Source organism: Oncorhynchus mykiss, chromosome 23, assembly GCF_057628025.1.
Source record: "Oncorhynchus mykiss isolate SJ-2025 chromosome 23, ASM5762802v1, whole genome shotgun sequence".
In the NCBI taxonomy this organism is placed as follows: domain Eukaryota; kingdom Metazoa; phylum Chordata; class Actinopteri; order Salmoniformes; family Salmonidae; genus Oncorhynchus; species Oncorhynchus mykiss.
The window spans coordinates 42,370,567-42,388,916 of NC_143044.1; the positions used below are offsets into that span (position 1 = coordinate 42,370,567).

General features: G+C 44.0%; 1 protein-coding gene across 1 annotated transcript in view; it reads left to right on the forward strand.

Annotated features, from left to right (window-relative positions):
* The window catches only part of LOC110503029 (protein sidekick-2), a 581,578-nt gene that overhangs the window by 498,405 nt on the left and 64,823 nt on the right, over nt 1-18,350 (forward strand). Inside the window, exons 14-21 of the mRNA XM_090217501.1 lie at nt 295-431; nt 568-715; nt 11,224-11,364; nt 12,915-13,096; nt 13,925-14,040; nt 15,378-15,573; nt 16,159-16,257; nt 16,336-16,527. Of these exons, the coding sequence (XP_090073627.1) occupies nt 295-431; nt 568-715; nt 11,224-11,364; nt 12,915-13,096; nt 13,925-14,040; nt 15,378-15,573; nt 16,159-16,257; nt 16,336-16,527 (1,211 nt within the window). The remainder of the gene's footprint in view (nt 1-294; nt 432-567; nt 716-11,223; nt 11,365-12,914; nt 13,097-13,924; nt 14,041-15,377; nt 15,574-16,158; nt 16,258-16,335; nt 16,528-18,350) is intronic.

Here is an 18,350-nt window from a genome sequence, read left to right on the forward strand (position 1 = left end):
TCTCCTATGTCACTTTTCCTGTCCCACCTCTCCTGTCTCACCTCTCTCCCCATTCTCACCTCTCCCACCCCTCCTGTCTCACCTCTCCTGTCTCACCTCTCTCCCCATTCTCACATCTCCTGTCTCTCAACTGTCTCACCCCACTCCTGTCTGTCTCTCTCTCTTTTTCTCTACCCTGCTGTCCTAGTTTCCTTTAATGATGGATTTTGAGTAAATCTTACCTCTAAGAATGTATTTTTAAAAACTCATCCAGTCTTACCCCCCCCCACACACACACACACCACCACCCCTCAGACAGCTGCCCTATGCTCCAGAGAACCCTGCGGCCCTGCTAAGTTCCTCAGAAAAGAGGGCCATTAACCTGACCTGGGCCAAGCCCTTCGACGGGAACAGCCCCCTGCTTCGCTACATCCTGGAGGTCTCTGAGAACAGTGAGTGATCTCAGGAGGACACAGGCAGATGGATAATGAGAAAGAATAAACCACTGTTAGTAGGATAAATAGAATGAAGAGAAGGATTAGATCATCTGCAGGTTTGATATGTGTCTGTTCTCTCTTCCTGTGCTAGACGCTCCCTGGGCTATCCTCCTGGCCAACATAGAGCCTGAGTCGACAGCAGTGACCGTCAGTGGACTCATCCCAGCACGCTCCTACCAGTTCCGCCTGTGTGCCGTCAACGACGTGGGCAAGGGCCAGTTCAGCAAGGAGACTGACCGGTGAGAGAGAGAGAGAGAGAGCCCTCCCAGGATACCTCTCTCCCCCCTGCTGTGCAATGATAACAGCCTACTCAGTCTCCCAGTCAACCAGTGTGTGATCCCGTGCCAGTACACATTGTTTGTGTGCGTGTGTGTGTGTGTGTGTGTGTGTATTTTTATCTGCTGAAGGATTAGTAATTGAGCCGATGCAGCCAGACACACACCACCACTTCACTCACTCAGGGGGGGCTTTGGGGGTGTCCCGGGAGATTGTTGAGATCAGGTTGGCTTCAATAGCCTGAGTCACTTCTCATAACGTAGTGTGCTCTGGTCAAAAGTAGTGCACTATGTAGTGAATAGGGGTTCATTTGGGACTTCATCCCTCCTCTTACACAGGCTAGCTCGTCAAGCCAGCTCAAATGTGAGCAGTTGGATCCCCAGTCATATCCAGCTGAGAGGAGAGCCATAGGGGGCTCACGTCTGACAGCGCAAGGGTTCACACTGAGCGCTTTGTGCTTCCGTTTGATCCTAAAGTGCCACAATTAACCTCAACTGCGCCTCGCTTTCTGAAAAGTCATATCTCTGTATGGGCCCTTTGGTTTTGAATTGATTGAATTGATTCAGCATCATCTGACTGGTCCGCTGTGGTCTTCGGTATTAGCCTTTTCTCTCTCTGGCTAGGTACCTTATGTGTCTCCATCAGTAGGAAATTCATCAAGGCATAGTGATGGTTTTGTACACAGCTTAGACACAGATACTGCAGATAGCATGGACAAAATCAAATCAAGTTAAATGTTATTTGTCACATGCTTTGTAAACAACAGGTGTAAACTAACAGTGACATGTGTACTTACAGTCCCTTCCCAGCAGTGCAGAGAAAGAAAATAGAGAACTAATAGAAAAGTAAAACACATAATAATAAAAGTAATAATAAATACACAATGAGTAACAATAACTTATATACACGGGGTCGCATTTACCGAGTCGATGAGGTGAATATGTTTTTTGGGGGGGATGGTTTGTCCTCGGGGTTTTGCCTGCAATATCAGTTCTGTTATACTAACAGACATAATTCTAAAAGTTTTAGAAACGTTGGCGTATTTTCTATCTAAATCTACCAATTATATGCATATCCTAGCTTCTGGGCCTGAGAAACAGGCAGTTTACTTTGGGCACGCTTTTTATCCGGATGTGAAAATACTGCCCCCTATCCCAAAGAAGTTAAACAAATCAAAATAGATTTTATATTTAAGATTCTTCAAAGTAACCACCCTTTGCCTTAATGACAGCTTTGCACACTCTTGGCATTCTCTCAACCAGCTTCATGAGGTAGTCACCTGGTCAGACTCCGGAGACGGGCACACCGTGCACCACTCCCTAGCATTCTTCTTGCCAATGTCCAGTCTCTTGACAACAAGGTTGATGAAATCCGAGCAAGGGTAGCATTCCAGAGGGACATCAGAGACTGTAACGTCCTTTGCTTCACTGAAACATTGCTCACTGGAGAGACTCTATCCGAAGCGGTGCAGCCAACGGGTTTCTCCACGCATCGCGCTGACAGAAACAAACATCTTTCTGGTAAGAAGAGGGGCGGGGGCGTATGCCTCATGGCCAACGTGACATGGTGTGATGAAAGAAACATACAGGAACTCAAATCCTTCTGTTCACCTGATTTAGAATTCCTCACAATCAAATGTAGACCGCATTATCTACCAAGAGAATTCTCTTCGATTATAATCACAGCCGTATATATCCCCCCCCCAAGCAGACACATCGATGGCTCTGAACAAACTTTATTTAACTCTCTGCAAACTGGAAACGATTTATCCGGAGGCTGCATTCATTGTAGCTGGAGATTTTAACAAGGCTAATCTGAAAACAAGACTCCCTAAATTTTATCAGCATATCGATTGCGCAACCAGGGGTGGAAAGACCTTGGATCATTGTTACTCTAACTTCCGCGACGCATATAAGGCCCTGCCCCGCCCCCCTTTCGGAAAAGCTGACCACGACTCCATTTTGTTGATCCCTGCCTACAGACAGAAACTAAAACAAGAGGCTCCCACGCTGAGGTCTGTCCAACGCTGGTCCGACCAAGCTGACTCCACACTCCAAGACTGCTTCCATCACGTGGACTGGGAGATGTTTCCCTCCGCAAGGCTATCAAACAAGCTAAGCGCCAGTACAGAGACAAAGTAGAATCTCAATTCAACGGCTCAGACACGAGAGGCATGTGGCAGGGTCTACAGTCAATCACGGACTACAGGAAGAAATCCAGCCCAGTCACGGACCAGGATGTCTTGCTCCCAGGCAGACTAAATAACTTTTTTGCCCGCTTTGAGGACAATACAGTGCCACTGACACGGCCTGCAACGAAAACATGCGGTCTCTCCTTCACTGCAGCCGAGGTGAGTAAGACATTTAAACGTGTTAACCCTCGCAAGGCTGCAGGCCCAGACGGCATCCCCAGCCGCGCCCTCAGAGCATGCGCAGACCAGCTGGCCGGTGTGTTTACGGACATATTCAATCAATCCCTATACCAGTCTGCTGTTCCCACATGCTTCAAGAGGGCCACCATTGTTCCTGTTCCCAAGAAAGCTAAGGTAACTGAGCTAAACGACTACTAAACGTAGCACTCACATCCGTCATCATGAAGTGCTTTGAGAGACTAGTCAAGGACCATATCACCTCCACCCTACCTGACACCCTAGACCCACTCCAATTTGCTTACCGCCCAAATAGGTCCACAGACGATGCAATCTCAACCACACTGCACACTGCCCTAACCCATCTGGACAAGAGGAATACCTATGTGAGAATGCTGTTCATCGACTACAGCTCGGCATTCAACACCATAGTACCCTCCAAGCTCGTCATCAAGCTCGAGACCCTGGGTCTCGACCCCGCCCTGTGCAACTGGGTACTGGACTTCCTGACGGGCCGCCCCCAGGTGGTGAGGGTAGGCAACAACATCTCCTCCCCGCTGATCCTCAACACTGGGGCCCCACAAGGGTGCGTTCTGAGCCCTCTCCTGTACTCCCTGTTCACCCACGACTGCGTGGCCACGCACGCCTCCAACTCAATCATCAAGTTTGCGGACGACACAACAGTGGTAGGCTTGATTACCAACAACGACGAGACGGCCTACAGGGAGGAGGTGAGGGCCCTCGGAGTGTGGTGTCAGGAAAATAACCTCACACTCAACGTCAACAAAACTAAGGAGATGATTGTGGACTTCAGGAAACAGCAGAGGGAACACCCCCCTATCCACATCGATGGAACAGTAGTGGAGAGGGTAGCAAGTTTTAAGTTCCTCGGCATACACATCACAGACAAACTGAATTGGTCCACTCACACAGACAGCATCGTGAAGAAGGCGCAGCAGCGCCTCTTCAACCTCAGGAGGCTGAAGAAATTTGGCTTGTCACCAAAAGCACTCACAAACTTCTACAGATGCACAATCGAGAGCATCCTGGCGGGCTGTATCACCGCCTGGTATGGCAACTCAACCGTAAGGCTCTCCAGAGGGTAGTGAGGTCTGCACAACGCATCACCGGGGGCAAACTACCTGCCCTCCAGGACACCTACACCACCCGATGTCACAGGAAGGCCATAAAGATCATCAAGGACATCAACCACCCGAGCCACTGCCTGTTCACCCCGCTATCATCCAGAAGGCGAGGTCAGTACAGGTGCATCAAAGCTGGGACCGAGAGACTGAAAAACAGCTTCTATCTCAAGGCCATCAGACTGTTAAACAGCCACCACTAACACTGAGTGGCTGCTGCCAACACACTGACACTGACTCAACTCCAGCCACTTTAATAATGGGAATTGATGGGAAATGATGTAAATATATCACTAGCCACTTTAAACAATGCTACCTTATATAATGTTACTTACCCTACATTATTCATCTCATATGCATACGTATATACTGTACTCTATATCATCAACGGTATCCTTATGTAATACATGTATCACTAGCCACTTTAAACTATGCCACTTTGTTTACATACTCATCTCATTTGTACATACTGTACTCGATACCATCTACTGTATCTTGCCTATGCTGCTCTGTACCATCACTCATTCATATATCCTTATGTACATATTCTTTATCCCCTTACACTGTGTACAAGACAGTAGTTTTGGAACTGTTAGTTAGATTACTTGTTATTACTGCATTGTCGGAACTAGAAGCACAAGCATTTCGCTACACTCGCTACATCTGCTAACCATGTGTATGTGACAAATAAAATTTGATTTGATTTGAATTTGATTTTAATGCACTTCACTTAAAATATGAGCTTCTTTAAAAGTTCATTTGTGGAATTTCTTTCCTTCTTAATGCGTTTGAGCCAATTAGTTGTGTTGTGACAAGGTAGGGGTGGTATACAGAAGTTACCCCTATTTGGTAAAATACCAAGTCCATATTATGACAAGAACAGCTGAAATAAGCAAAGTGAAATGACAGCCCATCATTACATGGAGGTCAGTCAATGCGAAAAATTTGAAGTTTGAAAGTTTGTTCAAGTGCAGTCGCAAAGACCATCAAGCACTATGATGAAACTGGCTGGCCTAGCCAGTCTCCAGATCTCAACCCCATAGAACATCTTTGGAGGGAGTTGAAAGTCCGTGTTGCCCAGCAACAGCCCCAAAACATCACTGCTCTAGAGGAGATCTGCATGGAGGAATGGGCCAAAATACCAGCAACAGTGTGTGAAAACCTTGTGAAGACTTACAGAAAACGTTTGACCTCTGTCATTGCCAAGAAAGGGTATATAACAAAGTATTGAGATAAACTTTTGTTATTGACCAAATACTTATTTTCCACCATAATTTGCAAATAAATTCATAAAAAATCCTGCAATGTGATTTTCTTGATTTTTTTTCTAATTTTATCTGTCATGGTTGTAGTGTACCTATGATGAAAATTACAGGCCTCTCTCATCTTTTTAAGTGGGACAACTTGCACAATTGGTGGCTGACTAAATACTTGCGTGCACGACTGATTTCCAACTCTGACTCCCAGTACCAAAACTCAAAACGCTCCTTGTCGACAACACCAGGCTCTAGAGAATTGAAGCTGTAAAACAGGGAATAACAAAAAATCAGAAGACATTACAACCCTGCACAACATCAATGCAAGTTTAGATAAGAATAACCTCATACAATGAAAATTATTTTTTACCTGAAGTGATGGTACTGCTTGATCTGTGGCAGCGGCCTGAAGTATGGAGTCAGGTGTGGTTGCCAGCCATAGCTTTCCACCAGCACCGTACCATCCTCCAGTACAACCAGCTGTAAGATGTTGACCCGTCAGTGCTGTCCTTTACAACACCAGCAATCTCAGACAAAGTGTTCCCTCTGGTCTTTCTAAAGCACTGCTTCATGAGACTGAAGCACCAATCGGGGGCAAACTTGGTGTGGCCTGTGATCAGGAAGTGAAGGTCCAGATTGTGGTGGAGCTTGTGCATGCTGGAACATAAACTTGTTCTTGTTTTGGCCACTGGAGTTATCACAATTCAGGTCCACACGTGTTTTACCAACACTGTAGTTGAAGAAGTGGTGCATGTAGTTGATGACTGCGCTGCTGCCTTTGCTTGCTTGGGCCAGCTTTCTTTTTGATGACTGTGTGAATGGTGGATTAGAGTCAGGCGTTTGCTACTGATTGATCCTGAAGGACAAATTCCAGATACACATATTTTAGCATTACTCTACAATAGATACATAATGGCATTCTGAGATATCACTACACACAGTTCATGCAGGGAATGTTAGCTACTGTAGCTAGCCAGCCATCTAACATCAGTTGGCTAGCTAAGCAAGCTTTGAAGCCTAATGTAAGCTAGCCTTAAGGATCTGCCCCTTTTTTTCAATTTTAGCCTAAAATGACATACCCAAATCTAATTTCCTGTAACTGAAACACTTTAAAGTTTGTGAAAATGTGAAAGGAATGTAGGAGAATATAACGCAAGATAATACAAAGAAGGGAAAAAAAAACGTTATTTTGTATTTTTTTGTATCATCATTTTAAAAATGCAAGAGAAAGGCCATAATGTATCGTTCCAGCCCATCTTAGATTTTGGCCACTAGATGGCAGCAGTGTATGTGCAAAGTTTTAGACTGATCCAATGAACCATCGTATTTCTGTTAAAAATAATAACGTTTCATGTTCAAAACTTTGCACTCTCTTCAAACAGTAGCATGGTGTTATTTCACTGCAATAGCTACTGTAAATTGGACAGTGCAGTTAGATTAACAATAATTTAAGCTTTCTGACAATATCATATATGTCTATGTCCTGGGAAAGAAATTTGGTACTTACAATCTCATGCATTAGCCTACGTTAGCTCAACCATCCAGTGGATCGGACACCTATCCCGAAGAAGATAACTAGCAATGTGAAATGGCATTCTGAGAAAACTAAACTAACTATACACACACTTTATACACATAAGTTAATGTTAGCTAGCAAGCCAACCACCTAACCTCAGCAGGGTCTTTTGTTTAGACATGTCACGTTAACGTTAGCTAGCAAAAATATTAAATATAATCCCAATCCATAGAGTAACGTTACTAGCAATACAAACCGATTGTCATAGCAAGCTAAACAAATAACGTTATGTTCATTCTTAGTTAGCAGGCCAGCGATCGAACTCCAACTGGCTATCTAACAGCATGCTTAAGCTTGCAATGAAAACAACTTTCTGACAAAATTAGAATCTTATAATATCTGAACCTGTAGCTAGAGTCTTACCTGTATACATGGATGAAAGCTTCACATTAGGTTCATTGCTAGTTAGCAAACCAGCCATCGAACTCCAGCTGGCTACCTAACAGCAAGCTTTAGTTTGCAATGAAAACAACTTTCTGACAAAATTAGAAACGTATAATATCTGTACCTAGATTCTTACATGGATGTATACATGGATGAAAGCTTCAGGGCAGACTGCAACCCCTTTTATAAGACATCCTGTGTTTTGTCTGTTTATTTTGGACAGCTTGTTTGGCCGGTTGTGTTCCACTGATTTCAAAACGTGTTATTTTCAGAGTGAGAGAGAGTCAGCATTGCGTTGCACGATTGTGGTCCAGAAAGTAGTCCATCATCACAACTTTTCCCCCCACTGACCTTTGTCGATAGCGCCTGGTAAATTCAGAGCAGGAATGTTATTGAGAGCAGAAGCAACATATTTGCAGTTCTCCGTGGCTAAAGATATATATTTCAAATAAACTGCAGTGGACAACTAGGAACTTGAAGCTCTTGACCCGCTCCCCGTCAGCCCTTATCAATGTGAAAGGGGGTGTGCTCTCCCCTCCGTTTCCTGTAGTCCGCGATCAGCACCTTTTGTATTGCTGATGTTGAGGGAGAAGTTGTCGTCCTGTCACCACACTGCCTGGTTTCTGACCTCCTCCCTATAGGTTTTCTCATCGTCATCAGTGATCAGGCCTACCACCGTCGTGTTGTCTGCAAGCTTAATGTTGGTGTTGGAGTCATGTGTGGACATGCAATCATCTGTGAACAGGGAGTACAGAAGGGGACTAAGCACGCACCCCTGAGGGGCCCCCATGGTGAGGGTCAGTGTGGCTGATGTGTTATTGCCTGCCCTCATCACCCGGGGGCATCCCGTCAGGAAGTCCAGGATCCAGTTGCATAGAGAGGTGTTCAGTCCCAGGGTCCTTATCTTTGTGATGAGCTTGGAAGACACACTGTTGAACGCCGAGCTTTAGTCAATGAACAGCATTCTCACGTAGGTGTTCCTTTTGTCTAAGTGAGAAAGAGTAGTGTAGAGTTCAATTCAAAGCATTTCATGGCTACAGATGTGAGTGCTATGGGGCGATAGTCATTTAGACAGGCTACAGGTATTACAGACTGTGTCAGGGAGAGGTTGAAAATATCAGTGAAGACACTTGCCAGCTGGTCAGCTCATGCTCTGAGTTCGCTTCCTGGTAGTTCATCTGGCCTTGTGGCCCTATGAATGTTAACCTGTTTAAAGGTCTTACACACATTGTCTGCATTGACGCTTTGCCTGTTTAATGGTTCGTCGGAAGGCATAGCAGGGTTTCTTATACGAGTCTAGGTTAGTATTCTTCTCCTTGAAAGTGGCATTTCTAGCCCTTAGCTCAGTGTGGATGTTGCCTGTGTCATGACGTTGGCGTAAGGTTTATGACCCCCCCATAAATACCTTTCTCCCTTCCCTCTCTCTTGACTCTACAGAGGGACTCTTGAATAGCCTTTGTTAAACAGAGATTCTGGGAACATCAGAAGGTGGGGGGAAATGAAACATATTTTGGAAATCCAACCAGTTGAAAATATGCGTTGGTACTTAATGAATATGATGTCAGTTCGGTTGTCATCTGAGACATTCTCATCAATGATAGGATGACATAAACGGTACAGTGGAAAGTCTACACATTATAGTTATCAGATTCACATGGAATTGTTTTGCAATTTAAATGTTTGAATATGAAATTATTTGGGAGGGGATGGAATGTGAATTTAGTTTCTAAAATGTGAGAGTTGGGGTTTCATGAGGGAATTAGGACCGATTCAGTGGCCCGCCCATGTGAAGAGACATTGGTTATAAACTATGAAACACGCCCTCCTCTCCCTTCCTTTATAAAGCCTTGACGACAATATAACTTGCTGTTCCGTATATTAGGACGACAATCCGATGTCAGAAGGGTTCAGATAATAACTACAGAACGAAGCCAACCTCAGCGTGAGCTTTGGTTGCGAATGGTATGAACTTTGAACTCTTATTCACTACAGAAGTGATACCTCCTAGCCGTTGAGTTAGCAACAGCAGCTGCAAACGTGGGCTAGGAATGAACAGACAGAGTATCCCGTCTACCATACAACGACGTTACAACGACATTACAATTTACCACCAGATACATTCTTCTGAGGACAGGAAGATCTCTGTTGGCCAACACGACCAGCATCTACGACCAACCTACCGAAGCGCAGCTCAGAGTAAATATTTATTGCATTTTCCTTTTCCAAATGGGCGGTATTTTAGAATGCATAAGATTCTGTATTTACAATAGAGTAGCTGCCTACGGCCCGATAGAGACATTGCTTCTCCCTTTTGTTCTTCAGTCTTCCCTTCTCTTTCACTCAAACCCAGCCCCCTTTTCTTTGTGTAACCAGCTGTCATATCTGTTCCGTCCGCTAGGGACGTTTTCCTTTATGACAACGTTTGAAATCAAGGTATGATTCATTCTGTGTATATGTAATTCTGTGTGATTAGTTAGGTATTTAGTAAATAAATAATTGAACCCAATTTTGTATGGCTGATTCAACTTGTTAGCCAGGGTTCGTGAAGATTTTACAACTTTCAGATGAGACTGAAGTAAGGTAACGATTAATATTGACTGCTATTGATATAAAATATTACTAGGTCTTTAAGAGTTTATTCGGAAGATAACTGCTCTAGAAATATTATTTTGTGGTGCCCGACTCTCTAGTTAATTACATTTACATGATTAGCTCAATCAGGTCATATTAATTACAGAGAAAGGATTTTATGTCAGAATAGCATGTCATATCACTTAATCCAGGATAGCCAAAGACACGACACCTGTAATCCATGGCTTCTTGTTGGGATGTGTACTGTGTGTATGGTCACTGTCGGGACAACGTCATCGATGCACTTATTAATGAGGCCGGTGACTGTGAACAGTCCTGTAGTTTAGCATCCGCTTCATCAGATTACTTTCGTATTAAGCGCGTCACTGGTACTTCCTGTTAGAATGTTTGCTTGTAAGCAGGATTCAGGAGGATAGAGTTATGGTCAGATTTGCCAAATGGAGGAGGGCGAGGGAGAGCTTTGTATGTGTGTGGAGTAATGGGGATCTAGAATTTCAGTATATTATCCATCTCCTTTTTCAGCCAAGTTTCAAAGAAACATAGGATATCACAGTTCTTCAGGTCCCATTGATAAGGTAGTCTCGAATGGAGCTCGTCCAGTTTGTTCTCCAATTATTGTACATTCGCCAATAGAACAGAGGGTAGAGGCGGTTTATTTACTCGCCGCTATAGTTTCGTCAGGGTGCCCGCACGTCGCCCTCTATATTGCCGTCTCTTTCTCTTCTGAGTGTTGGGGATTAGGGCCTTGTCCGGGGTAAGCAGTATGTCCTGCGCCGCCGACCCATTGAAGTAGAAATCTTCATCCAAATCAAGGTTAGTGATCACTGCTCTGATGTCCAGAAGCTCCTTTAGGACATAGAAAACGACCGCGGAAACACTATGTAAAATTTATATATAATATGTTAAGATCAGCAAAGAAAAACACAAAACAGCCCGTAAAATGGATGCTATACATTTCAGCGCCATTCTCATGACATTGTGTTGATTATTGAAAAGAGCAAGAGGTCATGAGACAGGTTATGGATGTGAAAGAAGTGACAGAGCCTGTCTACAGACAGAGCCTGTCAATACGCTGCATTGTCTTCTCTTCTGACAAAAAAACAAACAACGCTCTATCCTTCCAAACTTTCTCTGCTCTCTCTCCTCTCTGCAGTGTATCTCTACCAGAGGAACCTCCCAGTGCCCCTCCCCAGAATGTGATCGCCAGCGGCCGCACCAACCAGTCCATCATGATCCAGTGGCAGCCCCCACCAGAGAGCCACCAGAACGGGGTTCTCAGGGGCTACAGCGTCCGGTGAGAACCATGGGATAACAGGATTGGTTGGCTGCTATAACCCTCCCTGGTTCTCTGAATCAAGGATGAGAGTTGTTATGCTACATGGAAGCACATAACATAAGAGCTCATGATCAAACTGAAGTAAAACCACTAGCTGAGAGAAAGAACAATTTTAGGAGTTGCTCTTGTAGCTCTGGCAGTTTATCAGTAGGGATAAACTCAGTTTGCAGTAGGTTCGTAGCTGGTTGTGTCATGGTGTAGAGTAAGTTGGCAGGCATTCTGTAGATATTCCAATCACTCTGTCGTCATCATCATTTGCTCACTCTGGCGAGTGCTGTAGACTACTGCTCTGTCTCCCTCTACTGTAGATAAGATGTACTACAGTACCTGGCATTAATACACTCTGACACTGTGTCTCAGGGACCATGATACAAAAACACAACAGTTGAATGTCTTGTTCTCCAACAAAGAATCAGTTTTTGCTCAATTTTGTCACCCTGGATGGCCTTGTAGCTACAATCGTCTCAGACTAGACTGTACTGTCTCTTCTCAGGTATTGTCTAACTGGTTTCCCGGTGGATTACCAGAGTAAGAACATATCCAAACTAGACCAGACTAACCTCTCCTCTCTCTCTACACCCTCTCTCCCATACCAATTCTTGACTTTGGCGATGTCATTTACAAAATAGCCTCCAATACCCTACTCAACAAATTGGATGAAGTCTATCACAGTGCAATCCGTTTTGTCACCAAAGCCCCATATACTACCCACCATTGCGACCTGTACGCTCTCGTTGGCTGGCCCTCGCTTCATACTCGTCGCCAAACCCACTGGCTCCATGTCATCTACAAGACCCTGCTAGTTAAAGTCCCCCCTTATCTCAGCTCGCTGGTCACCATAGCATTTCCCACCTGTAGCACACGCTCCAGCAGGTATATCTCTCTAGTCACCCCCAAAACCAATTCTTTCTTTGGCCGCCTCTCTTTCCAGTTCTCTGCTGCCAATGACTGGAACGAACTACAAAAATCTCTGAAACTCTGAAATCTCTGAAACTGGAAACACTCACTAGCTTTAAGCACCAACTGTCAGAGCAGCTCACAGATTACTGCACCTGTACATAGCCCACCTATAATTTAGCCCAAACAACTACCTCTTTCCCAACTGTATTTAATTTATTTATTTATTTTGCTCCTTTGCACCCCATTATTTTTATTTCTACTTTGCACATTCTTCCATTGCAAAACTACCATTCCAGTGTTTTACTTGCTATATTGTATTTACCTTGCCACCATGGCCTTTTTTGCCTTTACCTCCCTTCTCACCTCATTTGCTCACATTGTATATAGACTTGTTTATACTGTATTATTGACTGTATGTTTGTTTTACTCCATGTGTAACTCTGTGTCGTTGTATCTGTCAAACTGCTTTGCTTTATCTTGGCCAGGTCGCAATTGTAAATGAGAACTTGTTCTCAACTTGCCTACCTGGTTTAAATAAAGGTAAAATAAAATAAATAAAATAAAATATCCCTCCCTCCTTCCCTCCCTTCTCCCCCCTCTCCTCTCAGGTATCATCTAACAGGTCTTCCGGTGGACTACCAGAGTAAGAACATCTCCAAACCAGACGTTACCAACATTCTCCTGGAGGACCTGATCATCTGGACCAACTATGAGATAGAGGTGGCAGCCTACAACAGGGCGGGGCTAGGAACCTTCAGCCACAAGGTCACTGAGTGGACGCTGCAGGGAGGTGAGTGATCCTGAATCTTCGCTGCTCATTTTCCCTTATGCTTGTCAGTCAAGATGTTAGCTGGAATAGACTCTGCTCATTTTCCCTGATGCTTGTCAGTGCAGATGTGAGCTGGAATAGTCTCTGCTCATTGGCCCTTATGCTTGTCAGTCAGATGTGAGATGCAAAAGTCTCTGCTCATTGCACATTCTGCTTGTCAGTCAGATAAATACTTAGATGACACTGGAGGGAAATTGAATGGAAAGGATTTTACCTGTGGAGAACTTACCTTTAAATACCTATTTCATGAGTTGACACATAAATTAACTTGTCAAGCATCATGCCCATTTGGAGAATATAAGAATGATATTCAACAAGGATATTTTCTTGATAAAGTTCATGTAGAAGGCAGCGCAGTCAGAACTGGAGCAAAAACCTTGAGTTAGCATCCGTGCCAAATGGTATTGAAATATTGCTGAATAAATGTAATCCTAGAGGTATGCATTCCTATTGAATCGTTTGTAAGGTCTGAATAGTACATTACACTACCTTGGCCGTAGATTTCAAGTTTGAGCCCGCAGCTGGAAACTGAGAGCAGTAAAGCCACAATGTTGTAATAAGTCCTGAGCCTCAAGATAGGAGAAGAAAAAGAAGAGAGTGAAGATGTGAATATGGTGGCCCCTGCCCTGAAGAATCAATACCTAGCCAAGGCTGTCCAATCTGAAATGTGTTTCGTTTGGTTGTATCCTGTTCTCTCTGTCCATCCCTCTCACCTCTCTCTCTATCTCTCTCTCTTTATCTCTATCTGATTCTCTCTCTGATTCTCTCTTTTCCTCTTGTCTTCCGCAGTGCCGACTATAGCCCCCAGTAAAGTTCAGGTGGAGGCCGTCAATTCCACGACCATCCGTATCACCTGGGCCGCCCCTAACCCTCAGTTTATCAACGGGATCAACCAGGGATACAAGGTGAGGGACAACATAGACACCAGTCATTTTGTCGCTAAGGGCAGTACTCTCTAATGAGTGATAGACACCAGTCACCCTGTCACTGAGGGCAGTACTCTCTAATGGGTGATAGACACTAGTCACCCTGTCACCGAGGGCAGTACTCTCTAATGGGTGATAGACACCAGTCACCCTGTCACTGAGGGCAGTCTCAGAGACACTAGGCAGCCTGTCATTAGAGGCAGTACAATCGATTGACTGGATGATAGGCTGGTAACGCCTCATACTGTGTCACAAGGGGAAACAGATATGCCACTACCAAACATTGTGAAAGATGGCTTCCGATTTGTCATTTGTTTAATTGACCTTCATTTTTGGAGCATTTGAGCAGCTATCTATCTTGTGCCTAACTAGATCTGGAAGTCGTTTGTTCAATCTCTCCAGCTCACACTGTCAAGGAAGATGGTTTACGAATGTCAGCTTTCATTTAAATATGTACTTTATAGGCTTAGAATGAGATGTATGGAGAAAGACTGCTTAGAATCAGCTGTACTAGTACTTGATTGTATGGTCTGTGTGATGTGATGACACTGTATTTCTCTCAGAAGAGTTCATGAGAATGACTCTGGCCCCACTTATCAGGACATCTTAGCAGTCACTGTTAAACTCTCTCTGACTGCAGGGCTGTCCCGAGAGAGAGGTTACTGGGGATGTGAGTGAGCGAGAGAGGGAGAGAGAGAGAGAGAGAGAGAGAGACAGAAGCAGAGGGGACATCCATATATTCCACATTCAGCTTACACACCCACCTCACCGCGTGCCAACTCCACACTCTCTTTCCCAGAGACAAACTCTACTCACAGCCTGGGAACCAATATAGAAATAGACCCAACAGATTTGCCAATGGTAGTAATCATCTAAACACCTGATTGGCAACTCTCTCATGCTGATGTGTATGCAGTCCCTATACATTAGACCTGCTATACACCACAATTAAAAGCTCTCTTTTTCATCCTCTCTCTCTGTGGACTCATTCTAGCCCTGCCTTCCAGTGCTTACTCACTGGCAGAACACGTTGACACTGGCGCTAACTATTCATGTGGCAGGTATGATGCCAAATGACACCCCAGAGCAGGTCACCAGCACGTGCGAGGGGGAAGAGTTGGTTTAAACAAAACATTTGAAAATGATTAGACTTGGAGAGTAACACTTCTATTTCTGGGGGAAATTGTGGAGCTCTTTGGTTCCCATCCAAAATGTCAGAAAACCAGTCAGTCCTATTAGATGTTCTACCATTTAGTTTTTATTTCTAGTTTGATCTCACTCTCTTCCTTCTCTGTTCCCATTAACCATTCTGCTAGCTGTTGGCATGGGAGCCAGGTCAGGAAGAGGAGGTCACCATGGTTACAGTGAGACCTAACTTCCAGGACAGTGTGCATGTGGGCTACGTGACGGGGCTGAAGAAGTTCACAGAGTACTACAGCTCTGTGCTGTGTTTCACTACGCCGGGAGACGGCCCCCGCAGCCCCGCTAACGGCCTGAGGACACATGAAGACAGTGAGTTCAACATGCACACACGCACACACACACACACTCACTGTTTAGTGGACATGGCCAATCATGCTGAAACATGCCCACTGGGTCAAGTGTATTATTAATGCACAGTATCAGCCTAGTTCTACAGTCCTAATGAATACGTAGGCTACAATTAGAGTTTTGCACAAATTCACATTTAATTGGGACACATTTTCTCAAGAGATAAAGGTTTGGCCATACTGTACTAGGCAATTGTGTAATTACACAATCTTCCAAGTAAAAGCCTAATTTTGCCTATTTTAGTAGCTGTAATGACTGTTCAACGGGCAATTAAAAAAAAGCCTAATATATTAAAATGCATCTACATAATGTAATTATGTATGCTATTGACATCTGTGGGATCCATTGTGTTATAATTCTCATCATGGCAGGGTAGCCTAGTGGTTAGAGCGTTGGACTAGTAACCGAAAGGTTGCAAGATTGAATCCCCGAGCTGAAAAGGTAAAAATTGTTCTGCCCCTGAACAAGGCAGTTAACCCACTGTTCCTGGGCTGTCATTGAAAGTAAGAATTTTTTCTTAAATAACCACTGTGCCCTCCTCTTTAGCTCCTGGGGCGGTCGGTGACCTGAGCTTCACAGAGATCCTCGACACGTCTCTGAAAGTGAGCTGGAGAGAACCTGAAGAGAAGAACGGAGTCCTCACAGGTACATCACGCAAAAGACATTGGACCTGAACAAATAATATTGGATTGATTGATGAATTTGATTGATTCTCTGTTCCAGGGTACCGTATCTCATGGGAGGAGTTTAACCGCACCAACACACGGGTGACCCACTACCTCCCCAACGTGACCCTGGAGTACCGTGTCACGGGGCTGACTGCCCTCACCACCTACACCATCGAGGTGGCCGGCATGACCTCCAAGGGCCAGGGAAAACTGTCCTCCTCCACAATCTCTTCTGGAGTACCTCCAGGTCAGTACCGACACATGACTCAGTCCCTGGTGTGTAGCTCCAGGTCAGTACCGGGTCATGGCTCAGTCCCTGGTGTGTAGCTCCAGGTCAGAACCGGGTCATGGCTCAGTCCCTGGTGTGTAACTCCAGGTCAGTACCGATACATGGCTCAGTCCCTGGTGTGTAACTCCAGGTCAGTACCGACACATGGCTCAGTCCCTGGTGTGTAACTCCAGGTCAGTACCGACACATGACTCAGTCCCTGGTGTGTAGCTCCAGGTCAGTAATGACACATGGCTCAAAAGTAAGAGTCCATCGAGATAATAGATAATCAAGATAATTCCAGTTTACAATTACCTATTAAAACATGGTACAGTGTATTATAGAAATACAAGACCTCCAGTAAATTATTACTGCACCTGGAGCTCCCCCAGACACTATACAGTATGTATTTCAGAGCTGTCAAGTAAAATTACCCATTCTATCTAGGGTTACAGTTAGTACAGTATAGATCTATGGTTATTTTTCAAGAATGGTGATTACTTCAACTCTGTAAAAAGATACAGTCTATGGCTTTAACTCTACATCCCCACCCTAGAGATCTCACACTGTGCTTTTGTCTGTATAACCAGTCATGCTAATTATTTAAAGTATCCTAACTGTCCATCGAAAATCTCACCTTTAAAAGTTAATATTCTGTTCACTCATTCCCATATAATGTTGTTGTTCGTCCTATACTCGTATTTGTGGACAAAGTATAAATTGGAGAAAAAACACTTCAAAAACCCCACCTCAAACGTGTATCTCAAACAGACCATTTTAAAAAAGCTAGCTATTTCCTCATAGAGGATGATGTCATCCTCCTGAAGAGAATGAGCTGGCCAATCAGCGGTCTACTCGCATTAATATGTTTTTTGACTGGTATAAGCCCACACCATTTCATCACAGAAAAGTAGTTTTTTAACATACTCAATTACAATTTGTTGAAGGAAAGCTATTTCACTCATATTGTAATTAATTATAGGTAATATTTCACAGAAATATGTAAACACTGGATAGTTATTTTAAAGATGCACTACGTAGAAATCATCCAATTTCAATTTATGTGATAAAACAAGAAAGTATAGTGAATAGAATCATTGTATCATCTAAACCGCTGTGAAATATATTTTCCATAACCAACATTTTCAGCTGTTTGAAGCTGATGTTTTAAACCAAAATGAGAAGACGCAACAACCAAACATTATAACAGGAAAGTATAGAAATGGTGCACATAGAACAGATCTACCTCTTTTTAAACTTGCTTTCAATGGGAATTACATATCTATAACTCACATGTCTATGTGATTTTTCTTAGGTTGCTCAAAAAGTGACGTTTTTCACCTTTAAATGTGATGCTTTTACTATTCCAGGTATATAGTCTATGTGCCAATAGACCCACTACATCAACTTGAAGAGTTGGCCCCTTTCACTATATAGTACCCTCACAGGAGGTTGGTTGCACCTTGATTGGGGAGGATGGGCTTGTGGTAATGACTGGAGCAGAATAAATGGAATGTTATCAAATACATCAAAAACATGGTTTCCAGGTGTTTGATGCCATTCCATTCGCTCCGTTCCAGCCATTATTATGAGTCATTCTCCCCTTAGCAGCCTCCACTTAGTACCCTAGGGCAGGGGTTCCCAAACATGTTCACTCAGTAACTTACAGGTAGCTGGCTGCCAGTAAGTTACCGTAAAAACAACAGGAGTTTTTTTTCCAGTGTAGGCTACACTGTACGGTAACTTACAGGCAAATAACTGTACTTGTGTAGCAGCTCCATCCACAATTTTTTGATTGTGAG